At 40.1% G+C, this 19,650-nt stretch overlaps 1 protein-coding gene across 1 annotated transcript in view; it reads left to right on the top strand.

Moving 5' to 3' along the window:
• The window catches only part of ARID1B (AT-rich interaction domain 1B), a 339,938-nt gene that overhangs the window by 257,208 nt on the left and 63,080 nt on the right, over positions 1–19,650 (top strand). Inside the window, exon 8 of the mRNA XM_050895216.1 lies at positions 13,416–13,595. Within this exon, the coding sequence (XP_050751173.1) occupies positions 13,416–13,595 (180 nt within the window). The remainder of the gene's footprint in view (positions 1–13,415; positions 13,596–19,650) is intronic.

Consider the following 19,650-nt stretch of genomic DNA (forward strand, 5'->3'; position numbering starts at 1 on the left):
TTCTCGTCCCAGAATCGGTAACTGGCCACTGTTGTTTGATGCCCAATCAATGAAACTTTTTCAGTTCTACCAAGACACCTTGTCTACCTAGGCAATAAGAAATTGCATGTACTTTTATGTGCCTAACCTATGTCTCAGCCCACGTGTCTTTGAAAGTACTGGGACTTGAAGTAAGTCACATACACCTTAATGGACTGTCGGAGCCAGAGAGCTCTGGAGACAGAGGGAGCAGGCTGTGCAGGACTGGGGTCAGAAGTCTTGGAGAAGCAGGAGTGGCCATGGCTGCTCACCTACACATGCATTTAACTGCTGCTGAATCCAGGCAATTACCATTACTTGGGGACACCACATGAAAATATAGTCATGACTAATTAAGCTAGTCATTGTAACTTGCTATGCTTTTGGGGGGGAGGGGGATGCATGTTTTGTTCTTTGTTTCTGATATAGCTACTCCAGAATTTTCTTTACTACAATCAAAAGTAGGGTTTTGATTTTTCATGTTTATTGAAGTCAAAGCTTTTTATAAACTTTAGTTACATCAGCCCCCAGAGGTAGGGCAGCGGTGATACCACAGCTGTCATAACCATTTGGCAAATAATTGAGGTACACAGTTGCTTGAGTTCCCTATATTCAGCGGTACCTACTTATCTCATCTGTTTTGGTTTTGGAAGCCGCACTTTGAGGGTGTGCTTAGTAGCCAGAACTGCTCAGTGGGTTAGAAGTTATTTGTATCGATCAAATAGAAACCCAGCATATCCAAACTGACCCCCTAAATCAGTTTCCTGAAGCTGCAGCATGAAAAAGAAGTCTTCTGTCCTGGCCATTAGCTTATACTCCCACTCTTACTTTTGTAACCTAACGGAGATGTCCGTCTGCATATATGAATTCTCACCTATGCAAACACTAATAGGAGAGTATGTGTCACAATAATGTTGAAGTAGGCACTTTTACCCCTGCAGAAATGAATGATTCCTTACCCAATTTTGAAAAAGCTTAGAAGACTTACCTACTTTTAAGTAGTATTTTTCATGCTTATGCAGTTGGATACGTACATGTCAGGTTTCAGTCTTATATTAAAATAGTGAATTGGGAGCTCCTGAAAACCATTGAATTTAATGGAAACAGTTAATGACTTCACGTTATTACTCTAGCAAGCACTCTCATAATGGGGATACTTAAAGAAGCCTTATTTATTAGTGCAAATGTATATGGGTCAGAATTAATTTTTAAAAAATCTTTAATTGTTTTCCCCTTATAATTTTCACAGCGGTACGTAGTTAAATATTCATGATAATGCTGATGATATGCTAAAGGTCTGAAATAGATCTGGAGTCTCAAAATCAACACAGGTTATTTAACCCTTTTCATCTAATGCACCATTGGGGACTTGCTCAGTGAAATCCCAGAGCACTGGAATAATTAGAAGATAGTAATGAGGATTTAATTAGTCCTTGAGATATGCTGAAATAGGACCACTGAGAACTTTTCTGTTTGGACATGGATTGCAAGCAGAATTGATGCCGTTGCAGCTGCTGTGATGTGCTGGAAAATGTATTCCATTGCTGGAGGCAGTTTCATGGCACCATTCTGTGCCTGTCAGATCTATGTGGAAAGTGCCCGGAGTAAGCACCTCCAAAATTGTTGAATAGTAGCCTTCCTCTTCTCTGTCACCTCCTCCCAGTACCTTTTCTTTTTTCTTTTTTTCTGTCATTCTTTCCGTTCTAGCTTTATTTCTTTCCGTTCTTGACATGATACAACTTTTGAGGATTGTTGTACAGTTGTATGCTCTATTAAAAACATATCACAGACAGGGACAGGGAGTAAGAAACTGCAGGCTTGTAGTACAGGTGTTATACTAAGCAAAATTTGGATCTTTTTGACACAACTGCTTGTAAGCGCTATCCTCAGATCTAGTCCTTATTTAGTATTAGATCTTCACAGAAGTGATATTTATCAGTAGCTGCAGTGTAGTAAATTTAAATAGCTTTTTTGGCAGCCAGGATGTTATCCAGCAAGAGGTAGTAACAGATGGGATGTGATCAGGCATTTTGATGTTCTCTTTGTGCTTCCCTATAAACACTAAGTAGCAACTGAATTCCTGTAACTACAATTTCCTAATTTGCCCATTAGATTTCATATAGGTATTTTTATCCCCTTTAACTGTTTTCTGGCCATGCTTATTTGTACACAGTCATCACATAAATTCCACTGTCATGTATTTTCTTCTAACAAAATATAAATGTTTTTGCTTGCATGGAAGACACAGAATACCAATCGGGTGTTTTGCACCTACAATTCCTGATCAGATTTATGGCTTAATACTGACATTTGATGGTAGACATTCTTTTCCCTGAAATCTATTTTCTTCTTAAAAAAAGAAACCAAAAGGAAGAAAATAGATCAAAGAATTCTTATTGCAACAAAAAAGATACTGTAGTTTGCTTTTAGATCTTAAAAAGACTTTTTCCCTGAGAATACATTTTTTGCTCTCATTTGGGGATTTGGGATCTGTTCAGAGCACTGAGGAGCTAGAGAATAAAATGATTCTTGTCATTAAAATTCTTCTGCTTGCCATGTTAACGATGACACCACTTAAGGTTAAATCAGACTTGGTAATAAGTTTACTTGATGTAGACTGAAGTGTTTCAGGCTCTTAAAGAAAGATGCTTGAGACATGCACTGAGTGCAAAGCCACAGGTATGTTTGAGTGCCTCTTCTGCACATAGCGTTCTCCAAGTGGGTCAGTGCGGAGTAGCTAAGCTCCAGTTGGTATGCAGGAACACCATGCCAGGCTGGGAGGAAATCTTCATGCCCAGAAAACTGGGGTTAGAGGATCGTGCCCTCAACAGCCAGAAAACTGTATCATGTAAGGAGGAAAAGCAGGTTTTAGTTGAAACTGTCACACTAGCTCTGTAGAACATACCTTTTTTGTCTCAAGTCACGTGATGAAATAGGAACATGATGTATAGGAACATACCGAGCTGATCTGTATGTGAAGGCAGAGCCAAGTAGTAGAGCCGTGCGCTAAACTTCTATGGTGACTCAAAAAGTTACGTTAGTTTCTCAATTTAGTGAGCACTAAATTTATCATCAGTCTTTAAAAAGGATCAGGCCATCGCTGTTTTTTACCACTGTATTTTTAATTTGGTTGTAAAAATGAAAGTGAAGTGCACTGAAATGTAGTGCTGGTCTGATGAGCAGGATTTTTAAATGTATACACACTATTTTTCTTTGCTATTTTAACTGCGATAGCACCCAAGACCACCATTTGTCTACGTGTTTGTATTGTACTACATCATGTAGCAATGCACAACAAAAAAGCTTACAATATGTCTACTTTGATTAGTAGTCAAGATCTTTGGGATAAAAGGTTACTGGTTTTCACTCTGAGCTGTGGGAGTGAATAGTTTTGTGTCTGTCTCTCAAGCATTGCAGGAAGACCTGCTTTTCTTGCCTGAAAGTATTAGAAATTATGTTACTCTGCCAAACTGGGTTAATTCTTAAAGAAATCAATTGCCATTTCAGGATGCTGGTGTCAGGCTGTACTTGGATTTCAAATGTATACCAGCCAGTCTCAGCTTTAGGTTGATCTGGTTAGTTGTGGCCTACACTAAAAATACAGCAGTATTGGCCGTCTGCAAGAAGAACTGAAGGAGGAAAGGGTATGATTTGCATGTGATAAGCCACACTGGGAGAGAGCAAAACTGCCGAAGTAGGATTTGAAGTAGATAATAATATCTGTACAATCAAAACCCAGAGTCAGGTCTCCCAAGTAAATTTTGTATACTAGCAGCTGGTCATTGCTTTCTTTTTGCTGATGTTAAATCTTGTTATACTTGGGGATGAATCTTTATTTCATTTTTTAAACTAAATTGTGGATTCTGTCTTTGAAATTAGGGAGCAGAATTGAATTATTCTGAGAGAGTTTATATAGTTGCCAGCAGAGAGACTTCTCAATAGAAAAGTTTCCACTGACTTCATTAGGCAGCCGTCAGATTCCCTGCCTCTGGGCTCAGGGAGCAAGATAAGCCACAAGCAGTCACTGATGAAGAACTTGACAAAGTGACAGTCGATGTTTCTGTCACCAGGCTCGATGTAAAGTTACTGGGTACGATCACTGTCCCTGGGACAGCTTCCCATCGTGGCCTATAAACTGGGAGCCGCCTGTGGTCTGCCTGTTCAACAGCACCATCGTTTCCAGGACACTCTGCTCCCTCAGTACCTAAGTTAACCTTTTTTATGAAGCTTCTCTAAAAATAAAGAACTTCTGATCTAAGACCCTTTATGTCTTTTTAAGTTAATATATAGGGCAGTGAGCTGAAATCTATATAAAGTATATATTAATAGCTAACACTGGATAGTTCCTTCCATCCCAAAGGATCCCAAAAGGCTGCAGAATAAACACTCAACAGGGAACAGCTGCAAATCAGGGAAGGGAAAAATCAGTCAAATCGTAAGTCATGGTAAAATAAGACCGAGATGAAGGCATTTTGGGACTGAGGACAACATGCTGATTTTGTATTTTTGAAAAAATACTATGATTTATTTTACATGTGTGCAACACAGAAAAGACACATCGTGTGTATTTTAGTCTTGTCCACAAAATCCATATGTATCTCATGGTATTCAATATATTTACTTCATGAAAAGGAAGATCTGAGTTGATCCATGGAACCTTTGAACGGGAGTCTCCAGGGAGGGTAAATTTTTCAAACCTGAAATTTAGACCATTAAGCCTGCAGGCCTTGCACATTACACACTGAAAAATGCCGTTCCTTCTTTGCTCTCCTCCGTGATTTTCATAAGTATGCATGTTATTAGGGAAACTTAGACAAATGTTGATTGTATAAAGCAGACGGACTCCTCAAGTTTTTCATGTTGCTGCTCAGATTAATTCCAGCAGCCCAAGCTACCTACCGAAATTGAGGATTCGCTTCGGGGGCAATTGGGAGGGCAGGGTGAGGTGCTTTTGTGCTGCAATTCACCATTACCCTGATTTTCCAAGCACCATAGTAAAATCGCCTTGTGTAAAGTGTGTTACAGTAACAAATTATGTGTAAGATGGTGGATGAGCAATGTCTTTTTGTTCTGTCTGTGCATCAGCATCTCCACAAATGTCTTTCCTTCTCTGCCCTCAGTATAGCACTTAAAATTTACATCAGAGAGCATTACGCAAGGTTTGCATTAGGAAAGGTTGGATATTTCTTCCCCAGCTACCATCTGGGTAATCTGTCTGATCCTTCCCCAGATTCTAATTTATCCATGATAGATTATATGAATTTCAAGGCTAGGCAGTAGCAGAGGGAGGTTTAGGGGTGGGAAAAATTTAAACATTATTGCATGCTATACATAGACCGGGTTTTGTAATATCAGAGAGAGAAGCAGAGGAGATTCAGCCAGTTAACCTAATAGCACAGCTGGTAAAACACTAGGGGGTCTGGGTTAAAACCTTGGCTAGGTCATTAGTTTCCATCTTCCCCAAAGCTATTCACATTGTGAAGAGAAGCAGTCAGACAAATAAACAGTGAGGAGACTGTAAGATAGATATTAAAGCATAATAAGAAAATAGTTTTAAAGAAAGATAAAACCAATCCAGCACTTTTTCTTAAACAGGACATTGATCCTTTTGTGAAAAGGAGAAATACTGCAGTGATCTTTGCATGAAGCCCCAGTTTTGCTAAGGTGATGTTTTACATAACTGCTGTTTCACATAAGCAAAGAAACATCCTTTGTTGAATGAGTGTGAGGAAATGTGGTGGTTGTTCTGCAGATATTAGCAGATGCCAACATGAAAATAAATTGTCCAGATACCAAAGGGAAACCATGTCACTGTTACTCTGGCCCAGAGAACTTCAGATGTTTTTAGTGTCACCTTGATGGACTTGGAGAAGATGACAAGGTTTTATGTGGGCTGAAAAAAGAGCTCAATGTAGAAATTAGATTTTTTTTTTTTCCCGTGGTTAATGGGGAAACCATAAAGAACTTCCTCCTAAAAAATCTTTGGGACTTTTTTAAAAAATAGATTGTAATTGGAGAAAGAAATGAGGATTTAAAAAATCTTTTTTTAGCTTTTATATGAGTAAAAAAACTTACTATCAGCATTATTAGCCTTTTTGTTAGAGACTAAAGAATAAGCCTCTTAATTTGTCCGATGTCAGTGGTCTCAGTACATTTTTTTATGCTGCTACCCTTCAGTTGCCCAAGTTGCTTGTCAGCAGAAGTGTTCACTCAGTACCAGGGATATTAGCAAAGATCTGGTGTATTCATTAGCAAAGATCTGGTGTATTCAATACCTAAGTATTGCCCATGTCAGTGCTGCTGCTTGGGACACATCTAACAGGTTCATACCAGAGCCATCCAAAGATATTGTATTGGTGCAGTGCTGTAACTTAGCTGTGCTAAATATGGATCAGAATCTTGTTTGCCATCTGTTTGTGAAGGTGTTTTATTTATTTGATTCATTATTGTTTTTACCTGCCTATTAACTGGACAGGAATATTGAGAATTAGTATTTGCATCATCTAAATGAGGTTGACACTGCAAGCTGATCTACTCATGCTTACCAACTATTACCCTGTAGTGTATATTACTAAGTCGGATGTTCCATGTATGACAAACGTAGGTTTCATATGTGCTGTCACCAGTCCAGCTGGGCATGTTTTAGTAAGGCTGGCTTCTGGAAAGTGAGAATAAGAGCTGAGGTATCTTGAATGTAAAGAAATCTTGTGCCTGCTTGTTCTAGAGGCCAGTTTTCTTATACCACCCACATGGTTTCACTTGATTTACTTGGGCTGTATTCTTGTACATGGGTCAAACCTTCCCCAGTTTCTTCATTGCTGTTATTTGTTTAGACTTGTATAAAATTTTTGTCTACTTAGATTTTTTTCCAGTATGTAAATCTCTCTCACTGTGTCCTTTTTAATGTATATTTTAAGTAGCACCTTAGGGAGGTACCGTGCCATTCTTTGCCAGTGACAGTAAGTAGTTTATGGCCAGGTAGCGCTGGCCCCCCATAAGCAATGGCACAACAGTATTTTCTTAGCTCCTACAGTCTGTAAGCCACTCATCTCCGGGTTTGACCACACCATTTGAAGATGTTTGTTCCAGTACCATCGACAGTCTGTGCAGACAACCTGGTTGCATATTTAGGGTCCTGGTATCTCGGGCTCACGCAAGAGTAACCAACTCTTTCAATTACTAAAACACTTCATTAATGTGTGAATCTTGTTCTGTTGGATGTTTCCCCACAGTGCTCTGAGGTGCTGACTGTGGACATGTTTAGCTGGGCAAAAACCCAGACATGGCTCACCAGTCCAAAGACTTCCTGAGCTGTCCTTGCCATCTGAGACAGGTGGGCTAGGGAGAATTTCAGTCTAACAGTGATCTTCCTGAGCATCCTGCCATGCTAACAGGTTGCCAAATTTTATTATATCCACTGCACAGAATATTGGTTTTCATTTGTTTACCTTTACCCTGCCACTTCTGTCTCAGTGGTGTTTACCCATGGATGAGCCACATTTGGGAGTCGCCGCTTTAGATCTGTCTCAATTCTGTTGTATTCTCTGGTGAAAATCCTGAGATAGTGAATACAACCCAGACGGCTGTCTGAGGAAGGAAAGTCTGCCAAAAACTGTGTCATGGGTGTGCAAACATTTGCTCTTTTTTCTCAAGGGTACCGGCCAGTGCCTTGCTAACATACCAAGTATTGGAAATTTGTGTGATTCCCTCCACACACAAGTTTTTCCTTTATAGGTAGTGGAAAATATCTCTTTTCACATATTTAATTTTTTTTGAGCTGATTTGTAAGTAGAGAATTTTATGTTATTTTTCTCTAATTATTTGATGATTAGTGAATGCATCCCATCTGTTTCTGCTGTTCTCATTCCATGATTTTCAGAGTAATAAGCCTGTCTACTCCCTTCTTTAGCCTCTGCCCTTGAACAAGGGGAACTTCCTTATTCCTTACTCAGAAGGGTTCCTCAGTTGTTTTGGTCCCATGCTCTGTCACCAAGCATGCCTCTCTAGAAAGAGCAATAGCCTGATGTATTTTTTCTTACGTAAGTTCTTTTTTACGAAGTACCATTGCAAGTTGTGTCTTTCCTCATTTTTTATTTATCAAATGTGTAATTTAATGATGAGCTGCTATCACTGTAAACTCCAAAGTTTTCCTGAGCTTAAAATGAGTAAGTGTTCCACGTGTTTTCAAGTTTAATTCATTCATGAAAATCGATGCACTACTCCTGGCTAAATCAAAAGACCTCTCATTGACCGTGGGTTAAGTGTGTGCCAACAGACAGTTGCTGTCCATCAGCTGATATGCAGTAACTTGTTACTTTGCAGTCACTTCCTTTGTGTTTCAGCTCCTGCTTTCCTGGAAAGGTTTTTTCATATTCAAGCCAAGACTTTAAAATATCAAAAGAATCCATTTCAGATTTTACAACAAAACCCAGCACATTCGGTGGGTGTTTTTCATGGTTAGTGCTAAGGAGATGGTATTCAGCGAACAGATGATTTTGTATTGGTCAGAGTACAAATGTAATTAAGACAACCTTAGTGCATAATTTCATGAAACTTTAGTAATTTACTGTTGTTTATCTGTTTTGTGTATACATATACATAAGGGAAAAAGAAGATTTTAAATGTTTTTACAAAGGCATCATAAATGGTATTAGCTATATGATGTATATTACCAGGTGTTAGTACTGTATAGGACAACGGAAGCTTCATTTTTGTCTTTTCCTTTATCAAAGGAGCAGAAACACTTCTATCATAAGCATTACCCATTTTATATTTTTTCTCTATATTTTGCTAAAAAGAAAGAAGAAAAATATGCTGCTACCTGACCATTTTTAAACCTTGTATGTATGTTCTATTTGAACATGCAAACATGTTTTATTATAGTTAAGATGTGCTAATTGTTAATGGTATACTACTGTTTCATTTAGAACTAAAAAAATGCAAAGATGACTCTACAACTTTAAATTGGGTTTTAATAAAGACAGCCATTCTTTAGGTATGTAAGGGTAGCATAAAAAATAACTAAAAAGGAAGAGAATACTTCTGGCAGGCTCACTTTATTCAGCTACTCCTGAAATAGCTTAGTTTGCCAAAATCCACTCAAGTGTTTTTTCTGTAAGTAATCTCTTGTTGTGATAGCAAGTAAAGCATCGTCTGTACCTCTTTTATCATTAATAGTAAGGGAAGGGAGTAGATTTGTTCACTGATGAGCATGTTGCCATTGCAGTTTCTAAAGTCTTAACTGATAGCTGTTTCCTAGCAGTTTATTTAAAAGACAAAAACCCCCACCTTGTTGTCACAGAGGTTGATGTATCAGATGCAGTCTGGCTGTTTAATCACTCCACCGCCTTTACTCCAGTGCAGCTCTAATGTAATCCTACTTCTCTTCTTTACAAAAGCAAACTTTATCTTAGATCTAATCTTCTGGAAAGAAAATTTATTTCTTTTTGTGTCGGTTATAAAATGAAGTTGAACACTAGGGAAAATGTGTGTAAATAAGGAAAAATGAATGTATGCCAGCTGCTCCCTTTCATTTCTGATAAGATTTCTAGAATTGATGTTGTTTGCTCTTTATGATGCAAGAATGTTAACGTCTTGACCAGGAACCTCTTTCCTCTCTAAGACATCTGAGCTTTCTGCAAATATTTGAAATACTTCAAACTCATGCACTGATCTCTGAACATTCATTGGGCTCTCACAGAGGTAGATGAGAATAGACTCCTCTTTGTTGTAATGGAATCCGTATCACAGTAAGGACCTAATGTTATCTTCTTCTCCACATCACATCTATAGTTGAAATTACTCCTATGCTCTCTGGAAGGAAGTTGGAACATGTCCTATTTTAAGGCCATACTTCAATGTATCGTACAGACAGAGAAGGTAATATGGCACAGATATTCTTCCTGAATTTCAGGCTTCCTTTTCCTTAATTCTTTATCTGTCCATGCTCAAGAGAAGATAGCAAAGCCAACCTCATTTGACAGGGATCTCACACCCTCTGGGATGATGAAGCTCATGGCTCATGTCAAAAGCTGTTAAGGAGTCTGTTCCATTCTTGTTGTGTTAATCAACATCTCTGTAAACTAAGGCCAGAGCATGAGTATGAGTAGTATCACACATTTATCTCTGCTGTTGAATTACTGGTGTGCCCCACAGCATGGTTTTGGCTGATGCCTGTGAGCGCTCCCTGAGCCACAGCCCAGGGCATGGATAAGGCAGCACAAGGAACTGTGCACAGAGTCATACAGATAAGACTGCCAGAATTGAGTGGGAAGGTTTAGCTGGATGGACACGACCGTCCCACACTGCTCTCCAGGCCAGGGAATGGTCCTGGTGTGTTTTATTTATGACTGTACACATAGCCATACAGTCCACTCCACAGCATCAGAAACGGAGTAGGAGAAGTTTCCTGAAGAAGTCATTTGAGTGGAAACATTTATTTCACTTACTACTCTAGTCCCTTCAGGAGCCCTTCTGACAACAGCAGAGCTGGCTAAAACTGTTGTTCTCCATGTTCTCCATTAGACATTAGTCCATGTTCTCCATTAGATTCAACAACCAACAGTCCCTCTGCATCACTACTGGAAATTACTACAACCCGTACAAAGGATAGCTTTTCAATGTGTCATCCATCCTTGTGGTGTTAAGAAAAGTACTGCCTGCGATAATAACTGCGCTGAAAAACCTTTAGCACAATGTTTGGAAAGTTACCTTGTATAGATTAAAAGGCCCACAATGAACAGAAGGCCCTCACTTCTGTACTAGGTACAGGAGTAACTTTACTATCTTTATAATAAAAAACTTAGTGTGACCAGTACAAAATTTTTCATTTAAATGGATCCCATGAGTGTGATATATATGGTGTATGTGTGTCGGGAATGCGAGCATTTATTTCATACAGGCATACGATTGTATTAGCTTTCTAAATTAGTTACAGCACTGTCGGCAGAAGACATCGGCTTTTTAATAAGATTTGTGCACAGAGTGGAACTGTTTTAAAAATTGAGGGGTCTGTTTCAAAATAAAGCTAAGTGGAGAAGGTCATACGAGCTTTCCTTTGCAGAAGTGTGGAGTTTTCCAACCAGTACAGACCAGTTTCCAAGCCGCCATTTCATCCTCAGTTGTTTGCTGTGCCACAGGCCAGTGCATGTGGTCCGGCTTCCTCCAGAGCAGGTGCCAGGCTCTGACTTCGCAGTTCAGGTGTGATAAATCCCTTGTCTTTGGGCTTGCACAAAGATCAGGAAAACTCTGTGCATATTCTGCCAAACCTTGCGGCTGTTAGAGTTTTAGCGCGTTATGGGTTGAGCTGTTCATAGCGCAAAAGAACTGGGCACAAGAGGGTGCAAGATCATCTCAGCTCCTGGTTTTTCTCCTTACAACCTGCAGCATTGACCTTGTCTCTCTGACAGGGTTTTAGTGGATGGATAAGTATGCTATATAGCAAAGGTTTGTAGAGGGCTCAAAAACTGTTTACATGTGTTTGGACTCAAAGCCTGATCTCTGGTAAAGTACACAGGACCTTTCATTTCTGCATTGTGGATACTGTCCCCTTTTGTACAGCGCTTTGTCACCAGTGTTACACGGTGAGGCCGACCCGCAGAAAGGCGGGAAGTTCGTTCGCCCAGTGTCACCTGCCGTGTCAGTAACAGCAGCAGTAGGATAAGAAACTTCCTCTTTTGAGTTCAAGACGTGCTTGTTGGGGCTGTGGTCCCCACAGAGAGGTCCCTGAGCCACCTTGTGATGGGAGCCGTAGCACCTCCACGTTTCCAGTTATGAGTTTGATCACGTGTCTGTACGTGGCTCAGCAAAAATTACCTCTCTTCATTAATCAGGCATTGTGCATTTGGTCTATGTGATGTTTGATGCTAACCAGTGGGAGGACACCCTGGCCCTTTGGGAGAGTCATCCTTCTGCCACCTCTCCCTCCTCCTGTCACCCGTTTCTGTCTGTCTTCACAACTTGTCTTTGCCACTCTCTCCCCTTTTCTCTTTTTCTCTTTTTCTGATCTTCTTTTCAGCAGCTTCCAGTTGTCCACTCACTGTCAGAAGGTTTTGCTCTTACCTTTCCTCTATTCCCTCGCTCATGTAAGGAGAGGTGTAATTAATGCTGCCAGGCGAGGTATCTCTTGGCTTTCAACTTCACACCTCCCCTCACGCACGCCACTAAAATTAATGGAGAGGAGCAGAAACAGGCACCTTTTATAAATAATGCTTCAGCAATCTGCAGCCTCAAAGTGTGGGTGCCTGAACTATTTGCAGGATGGGCCGAAATGCAGACCTGCTCGTGCACGTTGGCCCACCGGGCAGCAGCACACCATGTCTCCCACCTCACCAGGCATGGCAGAGCCGCCAGCGGCCTCGCTGGCTGCCGGTGGCAGCAGAGCAAACACTGTCCTTCAGTACGCTCATGTTTTGCCTCGCAGAGAAAGGTGAAGATGAAGTTTAATATGCAAGCAGAACAGAAGAGAAAGCGGATTTCCTCCCGAAATAAGAAAAAAAACCTTGCCGTCTCCTCAGCACATCCTCTTCAACATTGATAGCAGCAGTAAAACCTTTCAGGGTAAAATGTTAGAAAACCAGCATCCCTGCATAGACATTTCATGGGCAGGATTGCAGGATTTTTCCCAGTTCATGAAAACTTAAAAACCACTGCCACAAAACCCTCTTCTTCTCATATTTAATAGGCTTAGTTCTGTTCCTTTATATGAAGCTTCTAGATTTTATAGCATTTCACTAGGTCTCTTGCTGCAGCTTTTGAACCTTAAATTGAATTGGGATTCATTAATACATTTACAAAAGGGAAAAAGGAGAGAATGCAGTACAGGTGTGCTGGGGACAGACCAGAAGAAGGACCTGGAGCACAAATACATACCAAAATGACTTTTTTCTGGCTGGTATGACCAGTCTTCACATAAAGGGAAATTTTAGCTCTGGAGAGTTTGTGGGCAATAGGAGTATTTACAGTGGATTTCTATATGCTGAAGTTATGCATTTTGGTAGCAACATATAATTTTGGAAGTTATGATACTCCCACCATAAGTCATCAGGCTAATTCTCTAGTATTTATTAGGTAATGCAGATAATTACCTTTATTTTTTTTTCCCTAAAGATTGTTTTAATTTTAAATTCAGCAGCTATTTGTAACTAAGCAGGACTGCCCTGTCTTTCTTTTACAAGTAGAAGTTTTTGAGCCTTGTGTACAGGTTTTGGTTGTTGAGACAGCTTTGCTGACTTGGAGATGCATTTGTTTCTGTTTGTATGACCAATACCAGTTTTCTGGGTATCTTTAGTCGGAAAATAACTAAAGGAGGTGGGGGTTTTTTAATGTCAAAGATTTCTTAAATAAAGAACAGTTACCTGAATATTAATTTTTGCTTTGGTGCTTTTTTTCCCCTTTAGGTTTTATGGCAGGCATACAGAGGAACCCCCAAATGTCACAGTATGGACCTCAGCAAACTGGACCTTCCATGTCACCACACCCGTCACCTGGAGGCCAAGTGCATCCTGGAATCAGTAGCTTTCAGCAGAGTAATTCAAGTGGTACTTATGGGCCTCAGATGAGCCAGTATGGACCACAAGGTAAAATGCTTGCTGGTAATACATATGATAATTTACATATATATTTATAAAATATATATGTATCATGTATGTAGGTAGGTTTGTGATTTCTTAAAAACAAACAAAACGAAAAAAAAAAAAATCACACAGACACACAACACCCTCCTTAAAAAAAAAACCCTCAGCAAACAAAACTGTCATCCAGAGGTGCAGCTGCACCTTGTGGAAGAAGCTGCTTCTGTTATTAGGACCTCTCTGTATAAAAATAGTGACCTTAAATTGGGCAAGGAAATGATGAATCTGTTGCATTGCCAGGGCCATTGTTTAGAAGCCCAAGCATGTCATCTCTGCGATGAGGCCGTGTTTGACCAAGCATGGAATAAGGGTCACAACACCGATCCCAAAATAGGACTTCTTTTCTTAGATGAAATCCCAAGGCCAATCTGAAATTGCGTGGTGACTGTGAGGGTTAAAGTCTTCTAACGAGCATAATAATACAGTGGCTACTGTGGGAATATAATATTGAGCTCTAATGCATACGGTTTGTGAATCTTAACTAACCCTTCAGACTGAGAGAGACAGTTCCTTTTATTTTGCTTGTTTGACAGAATTGTTGGAGGACTAAAACAAAAATAGAATACACAATTTCTGCCCCTGGACAACCTTGAACTTGTCTATTGTTTTGCTCTTAATGGATAACCTTTATAAAGTATGCATCTGTTGAGGGGTTTAATGAAGTTGAAGTCAAGCCACAGAATATATAAGGGGCAGTATTTTCTTTAGAGGTACTTAAAGAAGCTTTTCTATTTCAGCACTTCCTACTATTGCTTTCTTACTTAAAATCCTCAAAAAGGACTGGAGCCAGTGATGGGAAATTCTGTAAGGGCTCGATGGCTTGCCCATGCTAGCAAGGATGGTTATTTTAGTCTCTGGAGTTTCTGAGAACTAGTTCTGATGTTTGTTTGCGGGGAGCCTTGCTGCCCTGCGCAATGTTCCTTTCTGTTTCATCTCTGGGTAGCGTTTGTTGTAGTGTTCTTAGCACGGGGCTACAAGCCAAGATTTCCCAGTTTCTAATTTTGGCTCTGCCTTTTACACCATCTTTCAACTTAGGCAAGTAGATTCATTTCTCTGCTTCACTTTCCTTAACTGTAAAATGGGGCTAGTAATGCCTTATAGCCATGTGTGAAGATTAATTACCTAACTCCAGTTGACTGGTGCTTTCCTTTTATTTGGAAAGCATTTTGTGGCCATAAAATGCTGTCCAAGTGCTTATTTTTATCTGCACAGTGAGCAGCTAGCTTAACTGGTAAAAATCCAGTGGATTTATGATGTGCTATCCTGACTTCCAGCTGTACTGCTGCTGCTGAGATTCCGAACCATGGGAATAGTGGGTGTCAAGTGCAGTAAAACATTAGCCATCCACACTGATTGAATGGAAAGGTTTTTGTACTAAATCAATGCATTTAAGTAACACGCCGAATACTACTTTCTTTTTTGCTTGAGTTCAGCAGTTCTTTTCCTGCCTCTGTAGATGAAAGTGCCTATGTAATGATTTTATGGGTCGCGGTCAGGAAGAAACGGCTATTAAAAAGTGAACTTGAGGGGCAGGAAGAAAATGAGCATCATTGTCATTAACAGGCCGTTTCAGAAGGGTCTGGTGAATAGTGTGATGGATGAAAAGTGTGTTGTTCTGCCAGCTCTTGGAGAGTACCGGTGATCCTGTGCACTGGTCATCATAAAATTAGGGCCCTGCAGACTTTCAGCTCTACAGGTAACAATTAGAGCAGAAGAATACTATGTCTTCACCAGGCTAATGCAACCATTAATAAAATCCGGGGATGAAGATGGTGATATTTCAAAGTCAGGTATTTACCTGGATTTAAGTTTTTAATAGCATTTTTCATTTTTAATGAAAGTAATCTGTAATTGCAACTCTTAACACATACCCTTTTACAAAGCACAATTATATGCCAGCAATGATGAATATATAATAATGTTACCCCATTTACCTTTTATTGCCAAAATAACAAATATATTAAAAATTACCTGGGTTGCAACAGAGTTTTTAAATTATTAAACTAAAATAATTCTCAAGGATTTTATTTGCTTTCCGTGTTTTGTTCACATAGGCCTTCCTCCAGAATATTGTTAAGCATAGGCTAAGTTTGACAGGACTACTTGTATTTTTATATATGCATCAAAGCATTCTGTGACATTAAGCTTTTAGTTTGAATGCTAAATTTCACTACGTGCTGTGTTGAAAACCGTTACTTAAGGCTAGTGTCCTTCCTCTGCAGTGGAATTGCTCACCATAGTAAAGACTACACCAGTAAGTTTGGGTTGGAGGAATGAGCCCCCAGTTCATGAGAGCAGAATGATCCATTTCACGCATATGGTTGATTTATTTGGTTTTCATGTGTTTACATGACACTTAGATCTATAATAAGAGTAGAATATATTTTCCCAGGAAGCAGTTTTGTAGTGGGGACCTAGTCCAATCCTGTGAAACCATTTCCTACAAAAATAAAAAATGGCTTTGGCTCCACACTTCTGTGTGTCTGTGATACAGCACAGGAGCATGCAGTACAGAACATTAGTTTTAATTTTGTATTAAATCCCAGCATTTTCCTGTCCCCAAGAATAAAAAAAAGCAGAGCGAGAATGGAAGTTGTTACTGAAAGAAACAGTCTCTTTGGTTTGTATTTGGACAACATCTAGCTCGGGGGCTAATGAAGCTCTGGTCTGTGACCCGAGCATCAAACTGCTGCCGCAGCAAAATGTCCCTTAAATGCACTCTGGAGAGCAGTCAGATGCTGTAGTCAGTTGGGTCTTTTAAGACTGGGGCAGAGAAAAACTTCCTGTGGATCAGTAAAACATGTCAGAAATGCATCCTGTCTCCCTGACTTTTCCTATTCAATTCAGCAGTAAAACTGTTCTGTTTGGGTATAACAAAGAGAGAAACCACTACTGAATGTGTTTGAACCACAAACCCAGAACTTCACAGTAAGTTAAACCCCCTTTTGTTCGTGGTAAAGTAATATGAATTGAGTATTTGTGCTTTATAACCTTTAATGTTGGACTCATTTCACAAAAGTGCTTTGCTATCTAGCTCCCACTGATTTTAATCCTAGATTTTAATTAAAGTGGTAGCATCTTAAGGATGAGATGCCCTAAGTACCTCGAGAGTCTGGACCTCCGAATCCAGACCCACATATGCAACAGCTTGTGGAATTAAGACTTAAATAGCAACTGTATCTACTGAAGTCCCCTAGGTAAAATAGTTTAAGAGGAATTCAGAACAATAAATTTAAGTCATCTGTACAAGAAAAACTTGATGGTTAAGTGCGCATGTAAAAAATTCCAAAATGATTTTAAGATACTATTTTTAATACTGTGAATCTGACCTATGTCTCTAAAGCAGAGAGCAAAACTAACAGGTAGTTCTCAAATTTCCTTCTTTCCAGCTTGCCTAGAAATGGCAAGATATCAGAGCACTTTGTTCAGCAAACCTGGACAAAGTGGACCAGGGTTTCAGCAGTAAGTATGAACATCTGTCTTTGACAGGTTGTTAGTAGGCTTTTTTATATTTTATCTTCATTACACTTCTTTTTTTTTTTCTTCCTGATTCCAGTTACTGCTTTGGTTTTTCTCGTGCATTTAGATGTCATCTCTCTGGGTACAATTCTACTCTGCTGAGAGGGAGTTAGAATCAAAAATCCCTCGGATATGGAGAGGAGGAGTTGTTCAGTAGTATTGTACAGCCGCTGTTGCCAGGCTTGTACCCACTTGAAAAGTGTGGGCTCTTGGACTTGGCTGCCTGACACGTCCAGCTGATGTGGGCTGGCCTAGCATCTGCTGCATTCATTGTGTTTAATGCTGCATCCATCTGTTTTCTGTCAAAGCCACTGCCAACAAATTACTAATCTATTAGAGAAACATGGAAATAAGATTGCACTCCTCAGTCCTGGCAATTCCTCTTGTATTTTGTTTGGCTTTTATTTTGCCTTTTTTTTTGTGGTCTGGGAAAGGTATAAGAATAGCTAGTACTTGAGGTATTGAGGAAATGCTTAGGGAAAAAAAAAAAACATGGAAAAAACATTGAAACTTGTTTTCCTTGCTGAAAAGATACCACTTCCCTGTGCTCTTGGATGCGTATCCCTGGAGAAGAATGATTAGGAGCTATTTTAACTGAGCCACATATTTTTATGGAGAAGATTCCACTGTTTTTTGTGTTGTGCTTATGCTGGAGAAGCCAAAGCATGAAAGAAGAGATTTTTTGTCCCAATTCAAAATAGCATCAAAACAACAATAGTATTTAGCATTGGTGTTTGCTCCTCCAAGCATACTGCTGAACCGTACTTCGTAGACCCTAACTGACAAAACAAATTGGCTTTATGTAAATTGGACTGACAGTAGCTCCCAGTGATTATGGATATCAGATCTGCTAGTCTAGGGAGGGAATTTGCTTCACTTTGGGAAGCAGTATTACTGATAGCATGTACATAAACTGCGTTAACTGGCTGTGCGTAATCTTTGAGTGCACATATACACCATCTTGCTGCATTACGTTTTTCTTGCACAAAGCAACTGGAAAACCAGAGCAACATCCAAGATGTGTGTTACTCCTTTAACACTAAGCAGAGCAGTATGAAACTAGTGAACTGCTCAGTTTGTGGTCAGATATGTTGGATCAGAAGTGTGGCTTGAGCAGGTCTCAGCAACCAAAGCTGTGGCTAGGGGCGATGGCTCGCTGAACAGAAAATAGTCACCTGCCAGCAGCTGAGCCTAGAGGAAAAGTGACAGCGCAGTCTGAAGTCAGCATAAAGCTGAATCTGGAGCCTTTCATCTCTGTTCAACCACATATTGGGGATCCTTCTGTGAAGACCCCCAGGCAGAAACTTGGTTTCTAAGACAGAAGAGAATTGTTGCTCCATTTCCTTGGGAAGCGTAGGTCTCGTGCGTTCTTGCTGAGGAGAACTTGTAGCAGAGTGAGTCAGTTACCAGGTGGGGAGGAGGGGAGGATTAGCCAAAGCGTAGCAGCAGGAGCATATGAATTAATTATGTGTGCATTCAAATGATGGATGAATATGTTTATTTTAAATATAAACAGGAGTTGCATGCCACCGACTCCTCTGCCTGGTAGCTGAGGCCTGAGGAGAGACGTGGCTGATCTCCACGTTCAGAGGAAGAGTCCAAGGGCTGCTGCCTTTGAACGAGCGTGGGAATATCTGAGAGTAGTCAGGAAACTCTGCTCTGCGGCATCCCACAGGGAGGGAACGGGTCGTGTTTCCATTAATCTGGATGAGATGGAAATAAAGACAAGTCAAAACTGATGACTGAAGTAGTGTAATGTGATCTGTTTCCTAAAAATACTTTTCTATCATATCTTTACCTTTTTTTTTGTCTTTCTCATGCTGCTTGGGTTTGTTTCTGTAACACTGAATACTGTACACTCGCTTTTTCTTGAGCTTTCAACATGATAGGAAGGTCGGCACTCAAAATGAGTTAAGTTGCTGCAAGCAGAGCAGTTTGCTCCAGTGACAATGTAGATTGGGGTCAGCCAGGTTTTCATGCCATCCTTCGTAAGGCACCTGTTTGTATTAGCATCTTTGTACTATTGCTGATTACTCTTGTAATACTAGTTTTCCCAGAGGAGGTGCGCTGTAAGCTACCACCCCTTCTGCTGGCATAGCCAAACTTTGAACTTACCAAGAAGGCAGGGTAGAGCAGGAGGGAGCGGGAATGTTTCTCGGGGCCTGGCAGCTGTCCTCGCTGGTCCGTGCCAAAGCATCTCTGAGACAAATGGGCAGAACGGTTAGGAGCAAGAAGCCGGTGAGAATAGCCTGTTGCTGAAATTGCAGAAAGATAAAGAATGAGAACATGAAATTACAAAAATAAGATTCTCCTTTGAGTTTATGTAATGGGTTTCTTACATGCCACGTATCTCTTTACTGGATAAGGCGGTTTTGTACTGTGTGCTTTGTTGTTAACCCTCTGGAGACTGTGCTTTTCTGTATTTGCTGTTATCCCATGACATATATTAGGCAGAAAATGTTTGAGGGTACATGAAAATCAG

Source organism: Gymnogyps californianus, chromosome 3 (genome assembly GCF_018139145.2).
Source record: "Gymnogyps californianus isolate 813 chromosome 3, ASM1813914v2, whole genome shotgun sequence".
Classification (NCBI taxonomy): Eukaryota; Metazoa; Chordata; class Aves; order Accipitriformes; family Cathartidae; genus Gymnogyps; species Gymnogyps californianus.